We start from the raw sequence: 23,957 nt of genomic DNA on the forward strand, positions 1-23,957 counted from the left end.
TCCCACTCCTCTAACTTCATGTGCTAGTAAACTGCTGCTTGCTGGGCAGGCGGCTGCTCAACAAATAAGCCAGCTTCATGTGAGAGAAAGAGAGCAGGGAAGAGTTGCCAGCGCATAATCTAGCCAGAGTGTAGGCACTTTATCAGAAAGACTGACCAGAATCTCTTGCAGTTTGTCTTAAATTATCTATTCCAGTGCAAATTGTCAAAAATTTCCCTTTCCACTAAGCAGCAGCAAGATAAGCCCAAAAATAGCACCAAGCTAGGCCAGCCTGCATCACAGAAAGGGAAGGAGAGAGCCTTTGTGATGGCAGGCCTGTGTCCCTTCCCTCTACACAGGTCACATAGGGTGCTTTTCAGAAATACACTGATGTGAACATCTTCTGGCTTTCTGTTAACCAGCTTTGGAGTCATCCCCAGCACCCCGCTAGCCATTCATACTCCTCTGATGCCAAACCAGAGTATCGACATCTCCCTTCCTCTCAACACCTTGGGACCAGTCATGAAAATGGAGCCTCTCAACAATCTCCAGGTAAGAGGACACTGAAAGACCCATGAGGGGAAGGGGGGGGAGATCAGTCACCCGTCAATCGTTTTATTCATCTGATCTATAGTAGATGTTACACCTGCTTGGGGGATAAGGATTATGACCCCAAGTGTACTAGGGAAACTGAGCAATGGCTTTCCAGGGGTGTGGAGATGACTGCTGGCTATGAGTCTGTTAGGAGCAGAGGGGTGGGCACTGTTCTTTTGTAGCAAGCACTTATAGGTAAGTCTTCAATAACTGTGTTTTTTACCTCCTTTTCATCCCAAAAAAATCCTTGAGCATTTTGCAACCTAAACTAATAGTGAGGCATACCCTTGCACCATTGTGAATGCAGTGACCTCTGGAGTGGAATGAAGCACCAGGTCAGGGTGCACAGACATGGTAAAAGGTGTAGAACAAGAGGTGAAGAAAGATTCTTGGTTTAATTGGAACAAGAAAGTGGTTGCCAAGCATGGGCTTTGCTGCAATACTCAATCACTCCTGAGGCCTCAGTGTAACCCCTAATCCAAAGCTTTACATAGCCTTATGATTGTATGGGGTTCATTGTTGGAATCTTTGCAACAACCCAGACTAACTGGAAAAACACACACCATGTTGCATATTGTCGATGACTGCCCACTGATTAAGTTCAGTAATGGACTACAGGAACTGTACATGGCCATTGAGGATGCTATCGCATGGCTCAACGATTATGCACACGCTGGCTACCTATGGGGTTCAGGAACTTCCGCTGTCCTATGGCTAGTTTTAAAATTACCCCATCTCCCCAGCATAATTATGGCAGGAAGGCCTAATCTGTTTAACCTCTACATCCAATTCAAACTATGAGAACATCTACTCTCTCCTGTATCTGAGAGTCATGACCTCTGAAGTGACTGATGATGGATAAATGATGATGGTCTTAGAAGAACAAACGAGGGAGTTGGCCCACAAAATACGGGGTTCCACAACATCCAGGCATACCTAGCGGTGGTAATATATAGTGCTGAAAAGTCACTGATGCAGCAAAAACAAGCAGAGCTATAAATAGGGCAAGTTGGGCTTATGATGATTCCTCCTTTACCTGAAGAAAATTTTGACCTCCCATCTGTGTGTGCTCTCTGAGGGAGTTAAAAATAATAACCCCCTTGTGTCTTGTCAGTATTTCCAATACAAACCCTGCCCTTTTTTGTTCTACATGAACATGGATATCCAAATCTGATCCAGAAAACATGCATTTATAGGCATTCCAGAGTGTAAGGCATGGGGCATTCCCCATGGGTAGGCTTGCTAAATAGTGCTGGCCTCAAATACAAAGGAAATGTCCCCATGTTGAGCTCTAATACAAAGTAGGAGGTGGCATGAAGTGTTGGTCAGACTAAAGGAACCTGCAGGAAAGGTGGCTGCTGCTGAATTGATTAAATATTTATCAAGCACTGTCAACATACACAGTGCCTTACAAAGACTGTTGGTTCATTCCCTGTCCAAAAGAGTTCAGTCAAAGACAAACACGACACAGGACTAGTTCTAGAAAGGGAAGATAGTAGTGTAATGCTGCCTTAATGATGTTGTTTTGTGGATTTCAGTTATCAAGCCCTTACAGTTGTGACTGCATTGCCTTTGAAGGGGGATCTCGTATCTCACCAAGCAGTGCCAGGGGAAACCAGGAAATCCAGTGAATGCTTTGGAGTATTTTACAGTTCCCTTAAATTAAGAGGACCAGACATAGAGATGCTGAGGACATTGACACTACTAGATTTAACTGTTAGCCTGCATGATAATGGCCAGGCAGCTTCATCTCTTGTATGAAAAGCAGTTTCGCTCCATCACTGGAGTCCTGCAGTTGCTCTCTGGGTACACAGTGGGATGAAGGTGTGATTGCAGGCTGTTCTAGTAATACTTGTGCTCAGTTAATACGCAGAAAATAAGAGCAGTGATGGTGTGGCAGCATGGGGTTTAGTGCGAGTTTTCATTCAGGGTCCCTGCAGATTTTGTACCCTGCCCAGTACACGGGACAGTTTCTGCTTCATTCAGCATCTTCACTGCTGCTGTTACTTTTGGTAACTAGATTAAGCTATTGCAGGTATGTTAGCAGCTGGTACAATCCTCTTCACCTGTGTAAACATATACAAGGAGTACCTGCAGACTATACCTATACCTTCTGTTTCCTGGAATTTGGCTAGCTTAGTTAACCCCCTTGTGTGTAATTTGTTACACACACATCTCTGTATCCTTGTTGTAGAGACTTGTGGTATCCAGAGATGCAGGTAAATCATTCTTCAGTCTATCTCAACCACTAAGTAGGGGTGAGTGAGAAAAAGAAGGTCTTGAATACGCAGCCTATTAGTTTTCTCTTCTCTGGTACCGAGATAGGATGAGGCATTTCCCATTTAGAGGCAGTAGTTCTTTTCTCCTGTGTTTTTTTTTTAAATGTTTAAATTGTAACTTTCATTTGCCTGAACAACTGTTTTCTCCTTGACTGTTTCATTCTGAGGCCTATGACTTATTAATGAGTCTATGGGCAAATAGCTAGAAATAGCTTCACTGCTTAGTTCAAGAGGCTCCAGATTGTCACCGTGCCAGGAGCTGGTGCAGTAACTGCTTAGGCAATGAGCAGTCCCAGACCTCTGAGCCTCTTGGCAAAGTTACAAGCTCAGAGCACATGGACAGTGAATGAGCTATGTGTTCTGTCATCCCTATGGGGGCTTTTTCTGTTTTGAGAGAGGTTTGATTGTTTATGTGGTGTCCACTTCATAGTGACATAGTTGCAGGCTCCTGCAGAAGAAGTATGCATATCAGAAGAACTATGCATGTCAAGGTGGTTATCATATCAGATTGGGTTAACTGTTGGGACTACTGCCACTTCATATGGACACGATTCAGACATCCCTATAACTTAAATTCCAAATCTCTCTTCTTGGTATCAGAAACAAGGAACTGTCCAACAAGTCTCAATAAGACATCTGGAAGCTGCTGCTTCCCTTGATCAGAGAGGAACTGAGATATTTGGGTTACCATGAAATCTTCAAAGCATCACAACACAGGGTTTTGGTTTTGTTTGTCTTTTTCCTAGCAGGATTTGTTTTCCTACAAAAGCAAAACAAATAGAAAACACATGAGGAAACCTCCAGTTGCCTTATTTGGAGATGAGCAGAGTATTCGTTAGTGCCAGACCTGCTTGCTAGATTGCTAGCTAAGTCATTGTCACAGAAGTTGGCTGTCCTCTTACAATCAGGAAAGCTGCCATATGGAGTAATAGTATTTCTGCTGAGAGTTGAGTCACGATAGCTGATGCCAATTAAGAATACAACCATTATTCTGCAGATAGCAGGGGATTTGATGGAGATCTGTCATGTCCTGATAGTATTAAGCACTGGAATTGTATGTTGTGTTTTCACACACAAATAATTACTGCTAAAGTACTGAAATCACTATAAGTGACTTGTAACAAAATATAAGGATGTTTTGTATTTCTCTATCCCTGTGTTCATTGGAGAAATTAAAATGCTCAGTGTGGTTTATGAGGTGACTTTCTTTCTGTGCTTGGAATTGCCGTTGGGAACTAGAGAGAGGGTATGTTTGAATGGGAGGACCTTGCATTCAGATTTTATCCTAGACTTTTGTTTTATGACCAGAAAAATAAGTCCTCATGTAAACAAACTGATCTCTAGACTTCCTGGGCATGTTAACTAGAAACTTCAAAGACCAAGTAGTTCATTCTCTAGGCAACACTTTCAGAAGTAATCATTTTAAGTTATTCATGTTGTAACTTCAGTGAAATAATGTAGTTCTTCACCAGTGCAGTTGAGTTAATTCATGCCACTTTCCCAATCAAAGAGAGCAATTAAAACATTTGACAAGTTAATAAAAATCTGCTAAATTGAAGGACTGAATCTTGTTTGACGGGTCTTCTTGCACAAAATCACAGCACTGATAGTAGACTAGGCTGTGTTTGCCAGCAGTCCTGCAGTGTGTGAGAGACAATGGAGAGCAAACTCCTTCCCTGCCCATTGCCAAACTGGTGTTTAGAAATGGTTGTGACCAACTGATACATGCAATCAGCCAAGTTCAGTACCTGTTGTAGCGTGGTGTGGTTTGACCCTTAATCAAAGGATGAAGCTGTCCCGCGATTTAAAATTAAACAGACTGCAGAGCCTATTCTGGTACTTCTCATTTGTACTTTTATTACATCATACAAATACAAAGCTGCTTTTGGAGTGCACCCTTTTAAGCCTGTTGCTAAACAAAGTCTTTTTTACTCATTTGTTTTTATCCTATTTACACTGGCTGTAGCTGCTTAGGAGCATTTTGAAAATGTTTTGTCACTTTGCATGGGCTACCTGGCCTTTGACTTGAACTCAACTTGCACAAAGCTGGCTGTGCCTAGGGTGTAGATATAAATAATACCAGGCTTTTGCCTAAACATGTGAAAACAGTACTGACTTTTAGAAGTGTGGTAGCCTTGGCTTGGCTTGGCTGTACATCTTCTCCCCCTGCCCCCACCCTTTTAAGAAGTGGGTCGTGGGCGACTGTTGTCGCCTTAGTCAGCAACCGGGGGGGTAGCCGATCTTACTGACTGGGGGGGGGGGGGGTGCCTCCCCAGCTGGCACTTGCAGGGGGGCACAGGCACTCCAGCCTGCGGGGGGGCCCCTCCCCCCCAAGCAGCGAGTGCGGCCTGTCAGCTGGTGCATGTGCACCCACTATGCATTGCCACTGAAGTGGGTGATACTCACCCAGAGATTTATAGAAGGTGTCAGTTGCTGGAGACCACTGACATTTCTGAAACTCTCTAGCCTCGTATGTACTGGGCCTCACTTACTACTGCTTGTGATTGTTTGTCCAGACAGTAACCACTTGCACTAGTTGACTTAATTGAAAACAAGCTAGAGAGGCTTGCAGTGCCTTAATGTACCTGCTCAAGCCTGGAGTACTGACATTCTCCTGTGGTAAACACTCTAAATCGACAATCAATGCATTCCCTTCCTTAGTATTACTTCCTATCAATCACAAGTGCTTGTTCATTGCAGCTACTGAGCTAGCAGCTGAAAGGAGTCCAACTTAAGTATTTCAGAATGTCCTTAATGTTGTTCTGAATGGGCTGCTGTAGTTATCGTGCTAATTGCTTCATTTTGTCATAGAAAGTGATATTGGTAAAGAGGAACTTTCACAGGCTGCTGAAGTGCGGAGTGTGTGTTGAAAATTGCGATCAAACCTTCTTCCGCCAGCGGATGGGAGAAGATGCACTTCCTCACTTGGAAGAAGGATACCACTGGCTTGGGATGTGGGAATGGAACCAGGCTATCCTAGCTTTGCCACTGACTTCCTGTACAGTCATGGGCTAGTTACATATTTCTTGCCTTCTTTCGTTGGCTCTCTGTTCATAAGCTGGAAATGTTGATACTGCTGTATCGGTTAAGGATAGCGAAGATGCATGCACTCATTAATATGCAGGCAGGTCAGGCACAGTGGTGATGGAGAAACTCTGTCTTAGTAGAGGAAGTAATTGGGACGGCACTGGCTGCTTGTGTAAGGAATAAAGGTTTAAAACCTTTGCTTTAACCAATAGATTCGGTCCTTGGAGGTTAAATGGAGAAAGCAAATATTGAATCTCTAGTTGATTAGTGAACATATGTCACCCTAGCTCTGTGGCATTAACCTTTCTCTAAAGGGATTCATTAGCCCTCTTGGAAAGAAGTACATGAGATTAGGGGGCATGATGGGACAAGGACACAGAAGAAATTCTGAACAGGGAGCTGTAATCTTGTCACATTTCACAAACAGCAATGCTGAACCTGCTGAGGCACTTAGCTGAGAGTAAGGCAGTGTTGGCAAGTGAATAGGGGTCCTTTTCTGAGGTAGCACTGAACCAGTTACACAGCAGGGGGTTCGGGGGCATTGTGTTGTCAAAGAAGGTAGAGGTGCACTGATATCAGTTGCCTATTGGATCGGCACCAGTAGAGAAATTTATGTTATCAGCTTTTTTGTAGTTGATAATGCTTTCCAATAATTATGCCTTTTGGCCAAGGCCCTGGATGCCTGGGTTCCCTCTTGCCCATGGGGCTGGGGCCCCCAGACACCTGGGTTCCCTCGGGAATTGGTGGGTTTCTCCTTGCAGGTAGGCAGCATTTTAGCTTCTGGGGCAAAGGCAGCAGGGAGGAGAACCCCAAGCCCACAGTGGGCAGCCCACATCTGCCTTCGCCCTACCCAGCTCTGCTCTGGCTGTGGCGGGAGGAGGGGGGGCAGGGAGAAGAGGCGGGCATGTGTCATCCTACCCTCAGCCCAACTGGTCCGTTTAGCCTCCCCCACAGGGCATGGGGGCTTGCCTTACTCCTGGCAGTGACAGTACCAGGAGGGGAAGGATCCCTTCCCCCTGCTGGAGTCCAGCTCTTGGGAACTGGAGCCCAGCTGCGGGGGAGGAATGGCGTGGAATAGTCCCATGGTCCTGCCTTACCTAGTCAGAGGGAGGAGAGCAGGGAGCCTGGCCCAGAGACCACGCAGCCCTGGGCAGCCAGGCAGGCTCGCACCTTCCCCCTCTGCCCTGCTGGCTAGGCTCAGGCACTTTTACATGTGCTCCAGGGGTAGTGGTGGGCAGCACTTTAATTAGAGCAGCTCTAAGAGCCACTTTAATTAAAGTGCCACAGTGTCTTGTGTATCAGTGTCCCCCTGCTTAGCTCACTCGCTGAGCTTCAGTTCAAGCACCCCCACCACCATTTTTAAGCACTGAGATGCTGATGCATGTGATGCAGGAGGCTGCTGGTATGCACCAAAAAAATGGTTTATGTCAGTATAAAATATCGGTATCAGCCAAGAAATTCTTTATCAGTGCACCCCTAAAAGGACATTGTCCTTCAGATAGTTTGATATCAAAGATACTGAGTACTTAGCTCCAATCTTGACCAGATGACTTTGAGTATCTGTACTCTTCACTCCTGAAGTGCTCCCCCCTGTGATTTCAGCTCGGTGGCATCTCCTTTCTCCTCCCCTGAATAGCTCTTTAATGCTGTGAAGTGTTAAACAGATATCACATTCCACCCCACAGTTGGCTGGCTTTTGATGGCAAATTATACTATTCTTGTGACAGTCACAGTTTACCAAGAAGTGTCTATTTTGAGAGAGCTGCCAGGACCTTACAGTAGCGGCATTCAGCTGTCCCGATGGGTCTGCTTGGGGGCAGTCATGCTTTGTTGGTGCTGGTATCCCACTCTTCTAATGCTTTAGTATCAGCTTGTGCAGCATCGCCAGCCCCACTTGATATACCTTCACTCAGCATTTATGGAGGGGAAACTGAGGCAATGAGCAGTATGGTGACATGGAATGAGTAAAGAGGAGTCAATGGCATTTGGGAACCTAGACCCAGGTCACCCAAGGTTTAACTACAACCTCCGGCCATGCTGGGTCCAACAGCTAAGAAGTGCTCCATCTCCAGAGAGTTCAATAACTAATAGGGTATCACTCATTTTATTCTCAAGCCGCATGCTCCTTCCAGGTGACAGCCTTATTCCATGCATAGAAATCGTATCTGTTTAATCCAGGTTTCATTGCGTTTGAAAACCCTAGAGGGGAAGGAGCCCCAGTGCAGTGAGGAGAGGTAGAAACCATCCTGAAAACCTCCATGATGTGCATACCTAAAGCACAGCCTGGAATGCAGAGCCAGGTTCCTAGCCCAGCTGTGGAAAGCTGTTGGTTTGCAAGACTTGTCCTTATCGTCATGTGATGCAGAATATTAAATAAACTGAAAATATGCTTTTGAAGTTCCAGTACAGTCAGGCACACATGAGAGCCTAACCCTCCCCCCAGTAACTTACTGTTCCCTGACTGTTGACGTAAATCGCACGCCAGGAGATGACAGATGCAGCCAAGGGCATATCATCCAGCCATGGCTCTCTGCACACACAAGCCTGCTGCCTGAGCTCAGGTTTTGTGCCTTTAGGTAGAGTATCAGGCTAGCAGTGGCTGTCAAGTGCCTGTAGGATTCCAAGACCCCTACCTGTCAAACAAAACGAGCCCCCGCAATAAATAAATAAATAAAAGTCCTCACTTGAGGTTTCTGACAACCAGAGCAGTAGGCTTTGCCATGGAATAAACCATGACCTTGTGCCAGGAGAGGTGAACTATTCTGTATAAGAAAGTTCTCATTGTAATTGTATGGTTATACCATGCCCCGCTGCAAAACTAAATCTAAAGTTAATTTTCAATGCAGCCTAGGTACTTCCACCTTCAGAATCAGTAGGTTGTGTAATAAGAGCTGCAGAAAAGGACATTCTAGGGTATATGAATATGTGCTTTCAACCTTAGTTCTTGTGCTAGTGAAGTTTGGATTTGCTTTTTTTTAAATCAGTAGATGTCTAAGAAAATAGCTGCCTGCTATGCATGTTGCTTATCCCTTCTTAGAATACCAGTTGCCAGCTATCAAATGGTTTTGCTGCAGCAAGACACCAACTCAGCAGAGCAAGCAGATGTGGCAGAGTGCCACCTCAAAGGTGTGCATCTCTCCCTAATTTTTCCTCAAGAGCACCAAAGGGTTACAATTAAACAAGATGCAAGTGTTTGCTGCAGGATTTAGCAGGGCGAGACCTTCTCATTTTTGGAACAGCACAAGAAAATCCGGCTGAGCAAATTTTGGCATCTTTGTTTTTGCAAAAACTTTTCTGGCCTTGTGTGTTGATGGGTTTTAAAAAGAAGTAAGTTTTTCTTCCCTCAAACCAGGTAACAGATGGAAAGCCAACTTTAAACCAGAATAATGCTAGTCTGGCTCACTCTCAAAAGGCGTTGAAGCAGAAAGTGTCAGGATGTCCGTAATTACAACCCGCATGCAAGAACCCTTCTCTGAAGGGTGAACCATATCCAGATCACTAAGAATGGCACACTTCTGTCCACAGAACTAGAGGATCTATTGATGATGAATGAATATTTGCATCAAACAAAAGTGCCTTTGGACAAAGCTTTGGGGAGATAGCTGAGCAGTGCAGGGCACAAAGGATTTTGACATTAGTTGGTGAACTTTCCTTCAGTTTCCAGTGTCATCCACCCTTTGAAAGGGGCCAGAATCATCAGGGATAAACTTTTGCTAAAAGTAGTTGAGAGCCTTTCACAATGTTCCTCTTTGGGAATAGCATCAGCTCCTTAAGATACCTGCAGGCAATGCAGACAGCCATTTAAAATAATTCAAATGGTACAAGTCATTTATCAGATTCTATTGATTTCTATAATACAGTTATGGCTTAAACCAATAAAAGCTAAATAGTCTTCACTTCAACTCCATTTTGAGTTGAAAGAGCATGGAACAGTGTGTGATAGTAGATAATAGATGCTATGGGGATGGACATGGGCATCAAGCAAGACATAGTAGCAACAGTTAACTTTCATTTAAACAGCAAAGGGTGGGTGAGCTGGGTCATTGGCCCTAGAAACACCTATTAGGCACCTAAGTGCAATCCTATTCCACCCTACTAGAATCTGTTAAAAACAGTTGATTCAAAACATAGGTGCTGAGTATGTAGGGGCCCAAGGGCCCTGGCCCCCCTGGGAAGAGGGCTGTTGGGGCCCAAACCTGAGGAAAATTATGTAATATTGCAATATTATTTTATGTTGTAATAAATAGATTGTTACATTGAGCATGCTGGATGTAAAGTGACATGCTTAGAAATGAGGACTGAGGCCCTGAGCTATTACCAGGGATCTGGGTTTTCCACTCACTGGAAAAATACGGATTTTCTCCTTTAACAGAGAAAAAAGCTGGAACCGGCAGGTTTCCTGCTAGGGAATGTTTGGGAGTGGGGAGGGAGATTGGAAGCAGGGTTACCAAGTGCATGCGCATCTTCATGTGCATGCACACATGGCAGCCAAGCAGTGGTAGAGAGCAGCTCCCACAGCTCCCTCCAGGTAAGTCTGTGGGGCTGGGGAGCACAAGCAGTCCATTGGGCCAGTGGCAGGAGAGCACAGGTCCCCGCTGTGGGGAGAGCAGGTGAGCACAGGTGAAGCAGTTGGGGGGGGGGGGGGATGTGCCCCCTGAGATTTCTGTGCCCACAGTGGGGTGGGGCTGCAGCTGGGCTGGACCAGCACCTGGCAGGAGCCACCTCCATGGCCTAGCAGGCGAAACCTGGTGCAGGAGGGAGTGCTGTATCACTGTGGCTCCCAAGGTGAGGCACAGAGTTGTGCCTTTGCTGCTGCCGGGCAGGCAGTGAATGCTTCACCTTGGCTGCCATGGTGGTGCAGCGCTCCCTTCCACACACCGGTTCCCACCCGCTGGGCCATGGAGGTAGCTCCTGCCTGAAGCTGGTCCAGCCCTGTTGCAGCCCTCTGTCCCCGCGTGTCCCCTCAGGCATCACCTGTGCCCACAGCTCCCCTTCTCCTCACATCCACCCTGTTCCCCCCACACTGGAGGGCTGGGGGCACATGTCCATCATCTTAGGCTTCCCTCCAGCAAAAATAAAAGTCGGCACCTCTTATGCAGAAGGCGGGCAGGTCTTTCTCCTTGCTGCTTTTTGTGACTTAGTCTTAAGATGGCAGTGTGTTATAATAGGCATGTCAGCTGCTTTTCAGGGACTTCAGCAGGGTGTGATAGGGTCACATTTAGGTGCCTAACAGGTGGTATACGACTTGGCCCTTTGTCTTCAATAGACTTCTTTCCTGTGTATAGAACTTCTAAATAAGACATTTCATATTCTGCGTGGTTCATGTCACTGATGAAAGAGAGCACTAGGAGCATCGAAGATTAAACACCTGAAGGGGCCTTGGAAGCCTGATCCAAGAGAACTAGTTTTTTTGGTTGTATTGAAAACTGATGCTATGGTGCATGTATGACTTCTTTCATTTGTAAGTAACTGTAGTGCTCAGGAAAGGAGCTGAAACGCCCATGAGAACTGTCATCCCAGAATGGGCAGAGTTTCCATATCCCCCATGTGTTCTTCTCAGTGCCAGCCTCTTTCTCAGAGATAGGAGAGAAATGCAATCTCTGTACCCATATGTTTTGGCTTTCCTGCAGAGGCTGCGGTTCCATTTCATCTTGCTTTTCTGGGTACGTTTTGAGGGGGACCTCACCCACTAGCACTGCACTGAGACTACCAGATCCTCCCCTCAGAATTGCCAAACTGCCATTAGAAAATAACGACTTTGTCACTGAAACTGATCTGGCACTGGTGAAACGTCAGGTGGCAGCTCGCATCTTTGGACATCTTCGGTGAGCCTCAGTGATCAGGGTGGGGGAGGGGGGTGTTACTGTTTTTGGCTTGCATCTCTGCTCTGATAGACCTTTCCAAAAGACCTTTGACTTTGGACCTTTGACTAGCTGGGTCCAAAAGACCCAGCTAGTCAAAGGGTGTGTCTACACATGCATATTAATGCAATGCAATAAACTCTAGCACTTATTGTGGCCGAGTTTATTGCTCCTGGGTGCCACATTTACATGTGCACCCGGGACTGCAGCACATTGAGACAGGTCAGAGCAGCCCTGGCTGGCAGGAGGCCCAAAGGGTCAGCCTGCCAGACTGGGCCTGCTCTGACCTAGCTCAGTATGCTGCAGAGGGGCTGGCTGGGCCACAAGAGTGCTCCAGTGCAAGGCTAGCTGGCAGGGAGCCCCCACACTGAAGTACCCTTGTGTCCCAGCCAGTTGCACCAGTGTCTACACATGCGCTGCTGTGGAGTTAATTAGTTTACTCCAGCTTAATAGCCCTGCATGTGTAGATGCCAAGACATTTACTGCAGACCTAATTAGTCTACTCTGCAGTAAATGTCTCTTGTAGATGCACCCAAAGGGAATTGCACAGTAATGCATTCAGTAAGGCATGTTAAGCATACGGGCGTACCACGGCATAGTGTTAAGCTGGAGTCTTAGCAAAGATTCTCTCTCTCTCTCATGCTTCTCCTTTACAAAAGCTGATTGTAGAGGTCATCTTCAAGGTTGCAAGTGATGCCATTAGTGAATTGATGCAGCTTGCTGGGAAGGCAGCTGCAGTGCTTGCTATGCTGTCAAAAGGAAATGGTGCTCCAGTGCATGTTAATTGGCAGGACGCACAGCAGCGGTTCCCAATCTGTGGTACGTGTACCATCAGTGGTATGCAGACAGCCTGTCAGTGGTATACGTTAACAGATTTATTATAGTTACTTTATATGACAAAAAATTGCTGGTGGTACTTAAGGTTGTATTGTTTTAAATTGGTGGTGTGCAATCTGTCAGGAGTTTGGGAACTGCTGCCATAGAGTATAGCAAGGCAGCTTATGCCATAAGCTTCAGCAGAGTTGAGAGGGAGGTCAGCAGGTACCTTTACATAACACTCTTGAACTGCTGGAACAAGGTTAGCATATCAGTTGGGCATAGGGAGGCCATTGGTCCTGTGTTATACTAGACCATCCCTTTGTCCCCTGTCCATTACTGAATGAGGGACAGACTGCAGAAAGTCCTGTTTATCAGTTTATTGGTGGATATACATGTCAATTATTTGTCCTCACAATTCTTTGTCTGGGCCTAGCGGTAGGGCAGTGCACAACCAGGAGCAGCAGGGTTTCCAGCCAGCCGTGGGGGGAGGAGGGGAGAAGTTGGAGGATTTCACAAGCTGGTTGCCATGAGCGCCGTGTGACCCTGGCAGCTGGGGAGGCATGGCGACTGCCTGCAGGTGGTGGTGGTGTCAGTGGCAGGGGGGTGGTGGCTGTGGGCGGGCAGCCATAGCGGTGTCAGTGATGGGGCGGGGGGGTGGTGAGCGCTGAACAGTGGTCAGCAACCACCCGCAAACACCACTGGCAGCAGCAGCAATCAGACTGCCCGCAGTCGCCACAGGCTGTGTCGGTGAAGGGGTGGCAAACGGCAACCACCCACAGGTGCTGCTGGCAGCGTTGACAGTACTTTTTGCAGGGGGTGCACCATCAAGCTCAGGGGTGCACGTGCACCACCTGCGTGCACCCCCTCTGTGTCGCCAGTGCTGGTTGCTATGTGCCTGTGAGAGGAGCCGTGGCTGCAGTGAACGTGCAGGGGCAGTGAGAGGCAAGATACTGTTGCATGCCTAAACTCTCTGAACTTGAGTTGGGTATGTGCAAGTGGGCTTAGGGCCAGACAGTTGGTCTGTACATACACTCTCCTGCACAGCTTCAGCGCAAGGTAATGGATTTGGGAGCAGGCAGGTGGAGAACTGTATTCGTATCTGCTGGAATGTGGGTGGGACTGGGAGGAGGCTCTTGTCACTGTCTTTGCACCCACAGAGCAGCCCAGTAGGTCCCTGAGGTATCCTGCTGCGCAGGGAGGGGAAGCTTTGGACAGAGGGGCCTTCAGGCTCCTGGGTGGTTGGGCCAGCTCATTAAGCCATTATTTCTCCTCTGGGACAGGCAAACCTATCTGCCTTCAGGGGAAGGAAGAGAAGGTCCCACTAGGCAGCTGGCTGCACTGCCACAGGCATCTTACTCCCCTGACCCCGCTCAGCCACCTCTGACCAGAGCGTGGCCAGGGCAGATTCCTGGGTGCCCGGTGTCAGTGCTGAATACTGCTGGGGAGAGGTGAGGTCCCTGTGCAGTGTGCACCCCTGGCTCCCAAGCACGGAGCTGGGCTGGAGTGACACCAGATCCCAGTGAGGGGAGGCAGTGCTCGAGCCTCACTCCTGCTCTGCCCCATTCTCTCAAGGCTGGACTGTCTGGAGAGAAGGGCAGGGCTGTGGAATATGTGAAACCACGATGCGCGGGGGGGCAAGGCTGGCTGCTGGCTGACCTGCAGAGGTTCACCAACTTGCTGCTGATCCTAGCACTTGCTCTCCCTCATGTCACAGGGCGCCACACGGTTCATCAGTGTGGGGTTCATGGATGGAATAGCAGTCTGTGGTGGTCCTGCCCCTTGCTGCTGATTGGCCATGGGGTTCAGTGGTCCCACCCCTCACTGCTGATTGGCTAAGGAGGCAGTGCCCCCGCGCCTCTCACCACTCATTGTCTGAGAGGGCCTGTGGTCCTGCCCCTCACCAATGGGACGTCATAGTTTCATAGTTGTTAGTGGGCTGGAAAGGACCTTACAGATAGGATTGCCATATTTCCAGGTCCAAACAAGAAGACACGGGAGGGAAAGGTGGGGGGGCGGGGGGAAATGACACATGCTGGTGCCCTGCTCTTTCTGTTGCCCTTCACTGACAAGCCACAGCACCCCCAGCCCTGCTGCTGCCCCTCACACCCAACCCACTGACCCCAGCCCTGCCAGTGCACTTCACTCCCCAAAAAACAGTACCCTGCCCCTCCCGCTGGTACCCCCCACTCCCAACCTGCGATCCCCTGGTGCTGCCAGTGCCCCACACACCCAATCCACAGTCGTGCAGCTCCCTGGCCCCCAAGCCCTGCCAGTGCTCCACACTCCCGACCCAAAGCCTCCTACACCCCCAGCCCTGCCAGTGCCCCTCTGTGCTCTCTGCTGCCTCAAATTGCCCTCCCCCTGCTCCCACCAGCAGAGCAAAGCAAAATCATGAACTCGGCTCCCGATTGCACACGTGCAGCACTAGGTATTTTGGGAACTGTAGTTCTACCTAGCGTCAGCCATGTTGAAAATGGACTGGGGGAGGAAATCCCAGACATTCTGCTTGCATTTAAAAAACCCGCCTGGACACAGCATAGGGCACCAAAAAAAGAGGACATGTCCGGGAAAACCCGGATGTATGGTAACCCTATTACAGGACATCGGGCCCAGCTCCCCTGCACTTGGGCAGGAAAGACTGCTGGGATCAGATGACCCCAACAAGATGGGCATTAAGATGCTTTTTGAAGGTTGCCAGGGTGGGTGACTGTACCACTTCTGGGGAGAGCCTGTTCCAAATCCTTGGTACTTGACTTGTCAAGAAGTTTTTCCTTATGTCTAGTCTGAAGCAATCTTCAGTCAGCTTGTGCCCATTATTTCTTGTCTTCCCCGGTGGGGCCTTGATGAATAGTTGCTCCCCCAGGCCCTGATGTAATCCCCTGATGTACTTATAGGCTGCCACCAAGTCCCCTCCGAGTCTTCTCTTCTCCAGGTTAATGGTCCCAAGTCTTTCAGCCTCTCCTCGTATAACCTGGTCTCTAGGCCTCTAATCATGCGCGTGGCCCTCTTTTGACTCTTTCGAGCTTCTCCACATCCTTCCTGAAGTGCGGCTCCTAGAACTGGATGTAGTATTCCAGCTGTGGTCTCACGAAGGCCAAGTAGAGCGGGAGGATGACATCCTTAGCCTTGCTCAAGGTGCCTCAGGGGATGCTTGCCAATATTTCATTAGCTTTGCTAGCTACGGCATCACATTGGTGGCTCATGTTCATTTTGTTGTCTGTCACGACACCCAGGCCTCGTTCAGTTGTGGTGCTGACAGGTGTAGCACTGCCGAGCCTGTAAGTGTGTTATGGATTATTTTTCTCCAGATGGAGCACTTTACATTTCTCTGTATTAAATGACATCAGGTTGAGGTCTGTCCACCTCACAAACCTGTCCATGTCAGCCTGTATTGCCAGCCTGTCCTCAAGCATGACCACACACCCCCATAGTTTCTTGTCGTCAGCAAACTTTGCCAGTTCGCTTTTAATACCCGAATCCAAATCATTGATGAATTGGGATGCCCTGTATTTTGGGCATCAGTAGCCACCCTAATTGGGCATGTCCTTTTAGATCCATGACTCGAGAAAAGAAGAGATTCCCAGTCCCTGTTGCAAGGTGCTGCTGTTGTATAGCAATGACAACTAACTCTGAAAACTAGTGACTCTTGCTGTAAAACAAATGCTGCAGTTCATAACAGAAACCAGAGATACAAAGGATCTTCGATCAGAGAGTCCAGTTCTCTGCCACGCCATGTCAGCTACTGTACCTCTAGCTGGAGCACTGTTGAGTCTAATATTAAATACTCCAAGCACTGGAGAAATAAACTTTCCTCAGGAGTTTATTGTGTTACCTAAAAGACCTTGCTGTCAAATTTTCCAATGCATTTAGCCTAAATTTTCCCCATTTAATCCTCTTACTCTCTTCAGTTCTGCCTAATTGTGCTACCCAAAGCAATTCTATTTTCCTCCTTGCTGGCTACTCCCTTTGAAGATTTATGCATGAATTGTCCCCACCCTTGTAGTGTTAATTTAACCATTTTAAGTCAGTTTTGTTTCTCTACAAGGCTATGAGTTTGTTTCCATTCCAGTGGTAAATGGATGCCAAGAACTGAATGTAATAATCCCATCTACCTCTGAGTTTTCCCACCTGCAAACATGACGCCAGCAATCAAAGTGCATGACAACTAACTATTATGTGCAACCATTTGCATTGTGATGTGGGTTGCACCATAATTTACAGGTTGATCATGGCTTTTAACTTATCCCTCCTCTTTAAAGGGTGTTTTTTTCTCACTGTGTGAATTAAATATAAACCTATTTTTAAAAAGACAGCTAAGAAAAAAAAATGTCACATTCAACCTTATGTTATTCCACTCTTTGGAAACAACCCAGCCTCTCAAATAATTTTCAGTGGTTTGGAAAGCTGACCTCATTTCATTAACACTCTACTTTGCATGTGTTTTCAAATCAGCTGAGCTGGGTGTTCAGATTTCTCAATTATTTCCCTTCTGCACTATATTTATCACCAGCTGTTTCTACAGGGATTCATTTTATTTCCGAACACAGAGCAGGCACCTTTTTTTTTTTCTCTCCTCCCCTTCCCCCCCCCACTCCCCCATTGGACCAGCTGTGAGATCTGTGTTGTGTTCACCAATAGGCACAGTTGCTGGGTTTATATGGCAGTTGGAGGACTTAGAGGCTAGGATTTTCAGAGGCCTCAAGCCCAAACTCCTACTGAAATTCAAGGCTGTTCACAAGAGCTCAGTCAGTGTTTATAACAAGGGCATTTATTGTTTTTCCTGTCAATACTATCCATGCTCTACCTGGGTTTGGTTTTCTGCACTAGAAGGATTGCTTATAACTGCCACTCTTTGCTCCAGGGGCACATAATCAGGTTGCAGTATGGTGTGGGCAGGGAGCAGGCAAGGTAGAAATAGAAGGCTAGTGTGACAGTCCCTAATATTTTGATGTGGCAATACATTTTCCTAGGTCTCTGTTTTGCTCACATCATAAACTTCAGCAAGGGGAAAACTCAAGGTTTGTGGGCAAAAACAAGATAGGAGTATGTTGAATGCTTTGTAGTTTGTGGTAGGAGGCAATCCATGGCATCTCTCCAGCTGCTAGTTTATGATCCTGAGGAGTACACTTTTTACCTATTGATTTCCCTGTCTCAGATGCCGTAAAGCAGATCCTGCTCTCTCCAGCCCAACATAGAGCTATTGACTCAGGTTCTGCCATAGTGATGTTTTCACATCTCTCCTTCTGGTAAAGACATCAAACTCACTGGATCCTTGCATGTTGTGAAGGGAAAAGGGAGAGGTGCCTGTGATTGGAAATTACAGAGAATCAAGAAAGTGTTTAGACTGAGAAAACAGAAACGAGGGCATCTGCATAAACAAGTGATGGGACAGCAAGGAGCTGAAGGGGTGAAGATGATCAGGAGGCTAGAGAATCCAAGAATTGATAGGTTGGTTGGTAACAGGGCCAGACTGCAAGAGAGAGGAAGGAACATATGGGCTGAAGATCTGAGATGACAGAGTAGCTGTGTGCAGCCGGAACAGATGAGCTTACAGAGGAGGTGAAAGGAAAGAAGTGTTGGGAAAGGAGAAAGAAACAAGAAAAAAGGAGAATGAGGACCCTTGCTGCCATCCCCTGCAGTGTGACTGTGGCATTTTATGCTTCTGAAGAAAGCCCAGTGAAGAAGCTATGGGAGGAGAGTGTGTGGCTGACAATGAAGGGGAGATAACAGAGAGGGCTAGATGTGATCCCTGTCTGCCTCCTGTGTGATGTTTCAGACTCAGCATCTTCTTCCGCATATCGCAGTAGGCATAGCTGGATATTCCTACCAATATCTCTCTGAGAAATACATGAGCCATTGTTGATGGTGGCTGGAAGGTTCCTACGGTCCCCCTGCCTTTCTCTGTCCCGCCTTGCTAGGTACACTTGTGTGCACTCTATAAGATACTATAATTCTCCTGTTTGTTCCCATTGCAGGTGGCTGTGAAAAACAACATAGACGTCTTCTACTTCAGCTGCCTAATTCCCCTCAATGTTCTGTTTGTAGAGGATGGCAAGATGGGTGAGTATTGTTTGGTAAGATATATGGTTAGCTTTTTCTGGGCCCTTTGGAGACTAATGCAGGCAGGCAGGCAGGACAGAAATTGGCAAAGCGTAGTTTGTTGCCAGTCATCCCTCAGCAAAATCTATCAACATCAGACTAATGCTTCAGAGCAGTCCATTAATGAAGCAGTGCCAATGGCCCCTAAACATCTGGGCATTAAAATTAAGTGGTCTCTCCTGTCTTCTAGTTGCCATTCAGTGGAGTTCACCAAACATAGGCAGATTAGTTTTCTTCTAGAGCACAGCTGTCCAATTGGTGACCTGCAGGCTGCATGCAGCCCATGTGGGATTTGTTTGTGGCCCCGGTCTCCCACCTGGGTGCCACTTCTCATATCACTCTGGAAGCTACTGCCATTGTGGCATCTAGGCTTGTCCACCTTCTTCCAACATCTCCTTCCTGCTTCTGTCCCTGGGGGCAGGGCAGTTGCAGGGCCCAGGGAGCCTACACAGTGTGTGCCACCCCACTCCAGCCACTCCAAAGTTGGACAGCCCTGTTCAAAAGCTGAATTCTGTTCTCTTTGGTGTTAGAGGGAAGTTGGACATTGATTTCGCTGGCTTGTATAGACATATCACTTTTTCTAGTGCACCTTTGTTCAGTAGCCCACTTTTATATTAGGTGGGAAAGCTGCTTGAATAAACAGAAATTTCTCTTGCTTTTACTCCCAGCCTTTTTCTGGTGGTAAAAGTGGAAATCCTCGATGATATGGCTGTTCTATTATTTTTGAGTTTTAGGGTCTCTTTCCTAGCCAGTCCTACCTACCCTGGGTTTATAAACAGCTGTTATAGTAAAGATAATCATAAATCCACACCTAGATGGTCTTTAAAGCTTTGTTGCTTACAGTAAAATTAATCTAAACAATGAGAAAATGTATTGCAGGAAATAATCATGAACCCGACCTTAGGGGTGTATGAGGTTTAGTTACTTGCGTCTTTTCCATTTCTCCTGCATCACTTTGACTCTTAATGATTGCAGTAGGTTGTGGAGCATGAGTTCAAAGCAGTAGGTTCAAAGTGCATGAGTTGATAGTGCCTCTCTACTCACGCTGATTAGACCTCATCTAGAATATTTCTGTGAAGTTCTGGGCTCCAAATTTTAAAAAGGTCATGGAGAAATTAGAGAGACAGGTGATAAAGATGATAAAGGGTTTGGAAAGCAAGTCATATGCAGAGGCTGAAGGGGCTAGGCATTTTCAGCTTGCAGAAAAGGCACTTAAGTGGGAATATGATAGCAGTCTTCAAATACTTGAAGGACTGCCTTAAAGAGAGAGAGCATCTTTTCTCTCTTGCTGCAGAGGGGAGGGCTCGGACCAATGACTATAAATTGTTAGATTGGAAAAACTTCTTTGCTGTTAGAATAGTGAGACAGTGGAATAGACTACCTAGGGAAGTTGTGAACTCTCCATCACTAGAGGTGTTCAGGAAGAAATTGGACAGCCACTAGTTTGGGATGATCTAGATGTAGGCCTGTGTTGTGTTATGGGCATATCCATATTGTGTTATGGGTACTTCTGGGCTTTACTGGTTGCCCCCACCCCTCTTTTTCTGCTACTTGTGTCAGAGTATTGTTAAGCCTTCTTCAGAGGCATTTGGGTGTTGGTTATTTTTTTGCTGGGGATTGATTGAGGTGTGCCAGTGCTTCTGCTGGGACTAAAGCCACAGGTTCCTGGCTAGAGGGTCTTGGACCTCCACTTGAGGTAAGACCAACCACCATAATTGGAAGAAATTTTACCCCATGGTCAGATTGGTATGGACTGTGGGTATTTTTACCTTCCTCTGTAGTGGGGAATGAGGCCCCTCTACCCAGGACCTCCTGAGTGTATATTTACTCCATTTTATAGAAGCAGGACATTGGCTGCCATGGTTCCCCTACTTTACCTGTGGCAGGTTACAGTGTTATTTCTATATTGTGTCAGGGTTGAGGAGTTTAGATTATGGATTGTATAGGATAGCTTAGATAAGGATGATCCTACCTCAGGCACTAGATGACCCTTCCAGCCCTACTTCTCTGTGATGCTGTGAATGGCTCAAAGAGCCAGGAGGATTGAGTACTCACACTGCCTATTCTCCCTTATCTAGAACGCCAGGTTTTCCTTGCAACGTGGAAGGACATTCCAAATGAAAATGAGCTGCAATTCCAGATTAAAGACTGTCACCTGAATGCTGGTGAGTGACTTGACTCTGATGCCAAAAGCCTTTGTATGACATGTGGAATGGATGGATGCTGGTATTGCATGTCCATAACACTGCAGGTAGAAACAGAGCAGTTTTCAATTTCAGATCCCAAGTTTTGTTTTTAATTGACTAAAATTTTGTCTAAACCCCATACAAAGAAAAAAAGTTCCCCATTTCTGGTCCCTTTTTTTCTTACCTTGTGTTCTCTTTTGTGCTTAGCTGATTTGTCTGTAAACCCAGCACAGAACTGTCTTTGGAGTGGATCTTAAAACCTGTGATTCCTTGTCAGTATTTCAGTGCTGTGCTGGTCCCCGAGGCAAGTTTTTGTTAGCTGCAGGGGCAGCCGTGATCCAGCAGAGTGAGAGGAAGTGATTAGGAACCAAAAAACGGGGATTCTAGCTGTGGTGTGCCACTAACCTACTGTGTGACCTTGGCCAAATAACTTTGTCTCTTGCTTTGTTAAACACTTACTTACAGATATGAAATAATAATCTTGTGTCTTGTGCATTAACATGTGCAGGTAAAATCTTTCTATTAGGTGCAATGTCTTACACAGTTATTGGTAAATCTGTTGATGTCTTCCTATCATCTGCCCAGCACAACTGAATGCTTAGTCATTTCTTTGCCTCTATGAGGCAAGAGCATTAGACTTGTACTTAGACCTTATTACTGCTGAAGAAGAGAGAGTGCAGCTAGCAAATCAGCTTTGTCTGAGGCCTGGATGGGATCCAGATGCTTCTCTTGAAAGCCCAGTGTTTTACAGAGGAGAAACATGTCCCTATTGATTACAACTCCCTGTAACTATTTTATTTTCTTTCATGCCTGCTATTACACAGTAATAACAGCCTCTGACTTCACTCAAAGGCAGGAGCCACTGGTCCTTTTGTAGTTATAATTATTGCTATTTTGGAACATAAGATGGAAAAAATAATAGCTGGTGTCCCTTATGACTCCAAGGGCTTCAATAAAAGCAACCCTTGAACCTTTGCCATGACTTTCCATCCTCTTAAACCCTAAACACAGACCATTCAGCCTAACTTGAAACTCTGCGTTGCTGTCAGTCATGCCCTTCTTCCTCTGTAGCCATCCATTACCTACTCTGTCTTGAGCACTGTGCAATACAGGAGGAACTAGAGGATAGCTTTTTGTTGGCTGCTGACTGCTTCTGGATGGCAGAAGTACTGGGATCTACAGGGCAGTTTAGAAAGGAAATGTTCAGTTGCACATTTCATTCTTGGAATTTTTTCCACACGGGCTTGGATTCTGTACATTCCATCACTTTTAGGTGCTTGTATAGCCTGTAGATTCATATAGCTACTTCTTTTGCCCTGACTCAGCCTCTATAACCTGTAATTGTAATGAATCTGCCTGCTCAGGATAGGAGAGGAGGGAAGCTGCCGACTTACTTCCCAATTATTTGAACAGGAATTGACATACTCAGCTGGCTGTGTGGTCCAGGGTACCATCACATTAACCAGTTCCAGATGCCTGTAATTATGGGGTATTGTACCATTCAGGGAATTTCTGCTTCTGTCCCTGGCCAGTTTATACAAAGTAGGCCAGTTTATTTATTTATTTATTTATTTATTTATTTCTACTGGGAGAAACAACAGGATATCAATAACTAGTAGCATTTGCTATTAGGCTGTGTTTACTAGCCAAGTGCCAGACCTCATGCCTAGGCTCACTTAGAATTGTAATGAAGATGAGCTCTGGTGTCGGGGGAAGAGTGGTACATGGGCACGCTGTCACCTAAGCATGTTTCTCTGCTGTTGTACTCTCTGTGCGAGTAATAACATTTCTCTATTGCCATGTTATCTGCAGCCATCACCAGGACTCCAAGATAGGAAGTTGCTGTCAGTCTCTTTAGTGAGAGCTTTGGAAACAGTGTCTCTTTTGAGTGCAATCAGTCACCAGGGAGGCTATAAAGCGAGTAGAATCTGCCAACCTCCTCTGCTTATTTAGGGAGGAAAGTGGGTCATGTCTGATAAACAAATTTCAAATGCTTTTTATCAGCCGAAGATGCTGTTCTTGTATCTCCTAAGCTGATGCCTCTTCCCTTGTCACAATTACATAGGCCACTTCTTTCCCTGACCGCCTGGATTTCTGAAACAAGGGGGCTGAGAGTCAGAGAGCCAAGACATTGGCCTGGGAATGGAAGGTATGGGGGTTGCCTACCCAGGGGCTTTAGCTCCCGCTGTAGGTCTAACATGCTGCTGGTACAGCACAAATTGTAGCATTGAAGCTTGACCAGGTTTCAGGGTGGTGTAAGCTGCCCCTGTAGAAACCACCCTGCCTCAGTTTAAGTCCAGTATAAGTGAGCATGGTTGTGATTAACCAGTGTAGAGTGGAGCAAGAGCCCTCATTTTCTCAGCACTGAAATCTTTAAGAGCTTGCTGTCAGTGTCAGTTCATGCTCAGGTGGCCTCTTTCCTCCTCAAGGAATCCAGGAACAGATAAATAACCTCAGTCCACCTTCCCTCAGCTGCCACTGGAAAGTCAGCCCAGTAGCAGCTGTATGGCTCTCATAATGTTGGTGAAGCAGAGGACAAACACTTTGGGCTTGTAGTCATAGCCAACTGATTGGCTCTGCCAGGGCAGCAGACATCACAAAAAGAATCTACAAATTTCAGTAGCTCCCAATTAAAATTCAAAATTTGCTGGACTGAAGCATTTCAGCACAGTTCAGTGCTTCCAATAGCTGCTTGCTTTCTATAATAGGTGTCCAGGCCATCACTTGTCAGTACGAATTTTATTAATCCCATCACACCCACTCGGATAACTGATTCATGACTAGCATGTTTCCATGAATACCCAGTGGTGAGTTCCCTCCCAAGTTTAGGAACCATAACACAACATTCATTTTCCAGTCTAACTGATTCCAGTTCAGCAATATGAATTTAGCTGAAAATTTTAGCAGCTAAAAATACCTCCACTCCTCAGCTGTTGTGCCCTAATCACAGCAAAACCAGCTCTTTAAATATAGTAGCAATGCCGTAGCTGGCAGTTGACAGATGGAGTTGAACACACAGAATCTTGTGGATTGGCTACTGAGGAACTAAGGTGGGATCGGGGAGTAATCCAAATAATATTGCCTACATCATTGGTGTGCCATCTGGCATTCCT

General features: G+C 46.5%; 1 protein-coding gene across 2 annotated transcripts in view; it reads left to right on the top strand.

Moving 5' to 3' along the window:
- LOC106721818 (AP-1 complex subunit beta-1-like) overlaps positions 1-23,957 on the top strand; it is a 77,366-nt gene that overhangs the window by 37,402 nt on the left and 16,007 nt on the right. For both annotated transcript variants that reach the window (XM_025193786.1, XM_025193787.1), the window contains 3 exons: positions 402-531; positions 18,535-18,619; positions 20,737-20,823. In XM_025193786.1, coding sequence (XP_025049571.1) covers positions 402-531; positions 18,535-18,619; positions 20,737-20,823 — 302 coding nt within the window. The remainder of the gene's footprint in view (positions 1-401; positions 532-18,534; positions 18,620-20,736; positions 20,824-23,957) is intronic.

Source organism: Alligator sinensis, unplaced genomic scaffold (genome assembly GCF_000455745.1).
Source record: "Alligator sinensis unplaced genomic scaffold, ASM45574v1 scaffold345_1, whole genome shotgun sequence".
Taxonomy (NCBI): domain Eukaryota; kingdom Metazoa; phylum Chordata; order Crocodylia; family Alligatoridae; genus Alligator; species Alligator sinensis.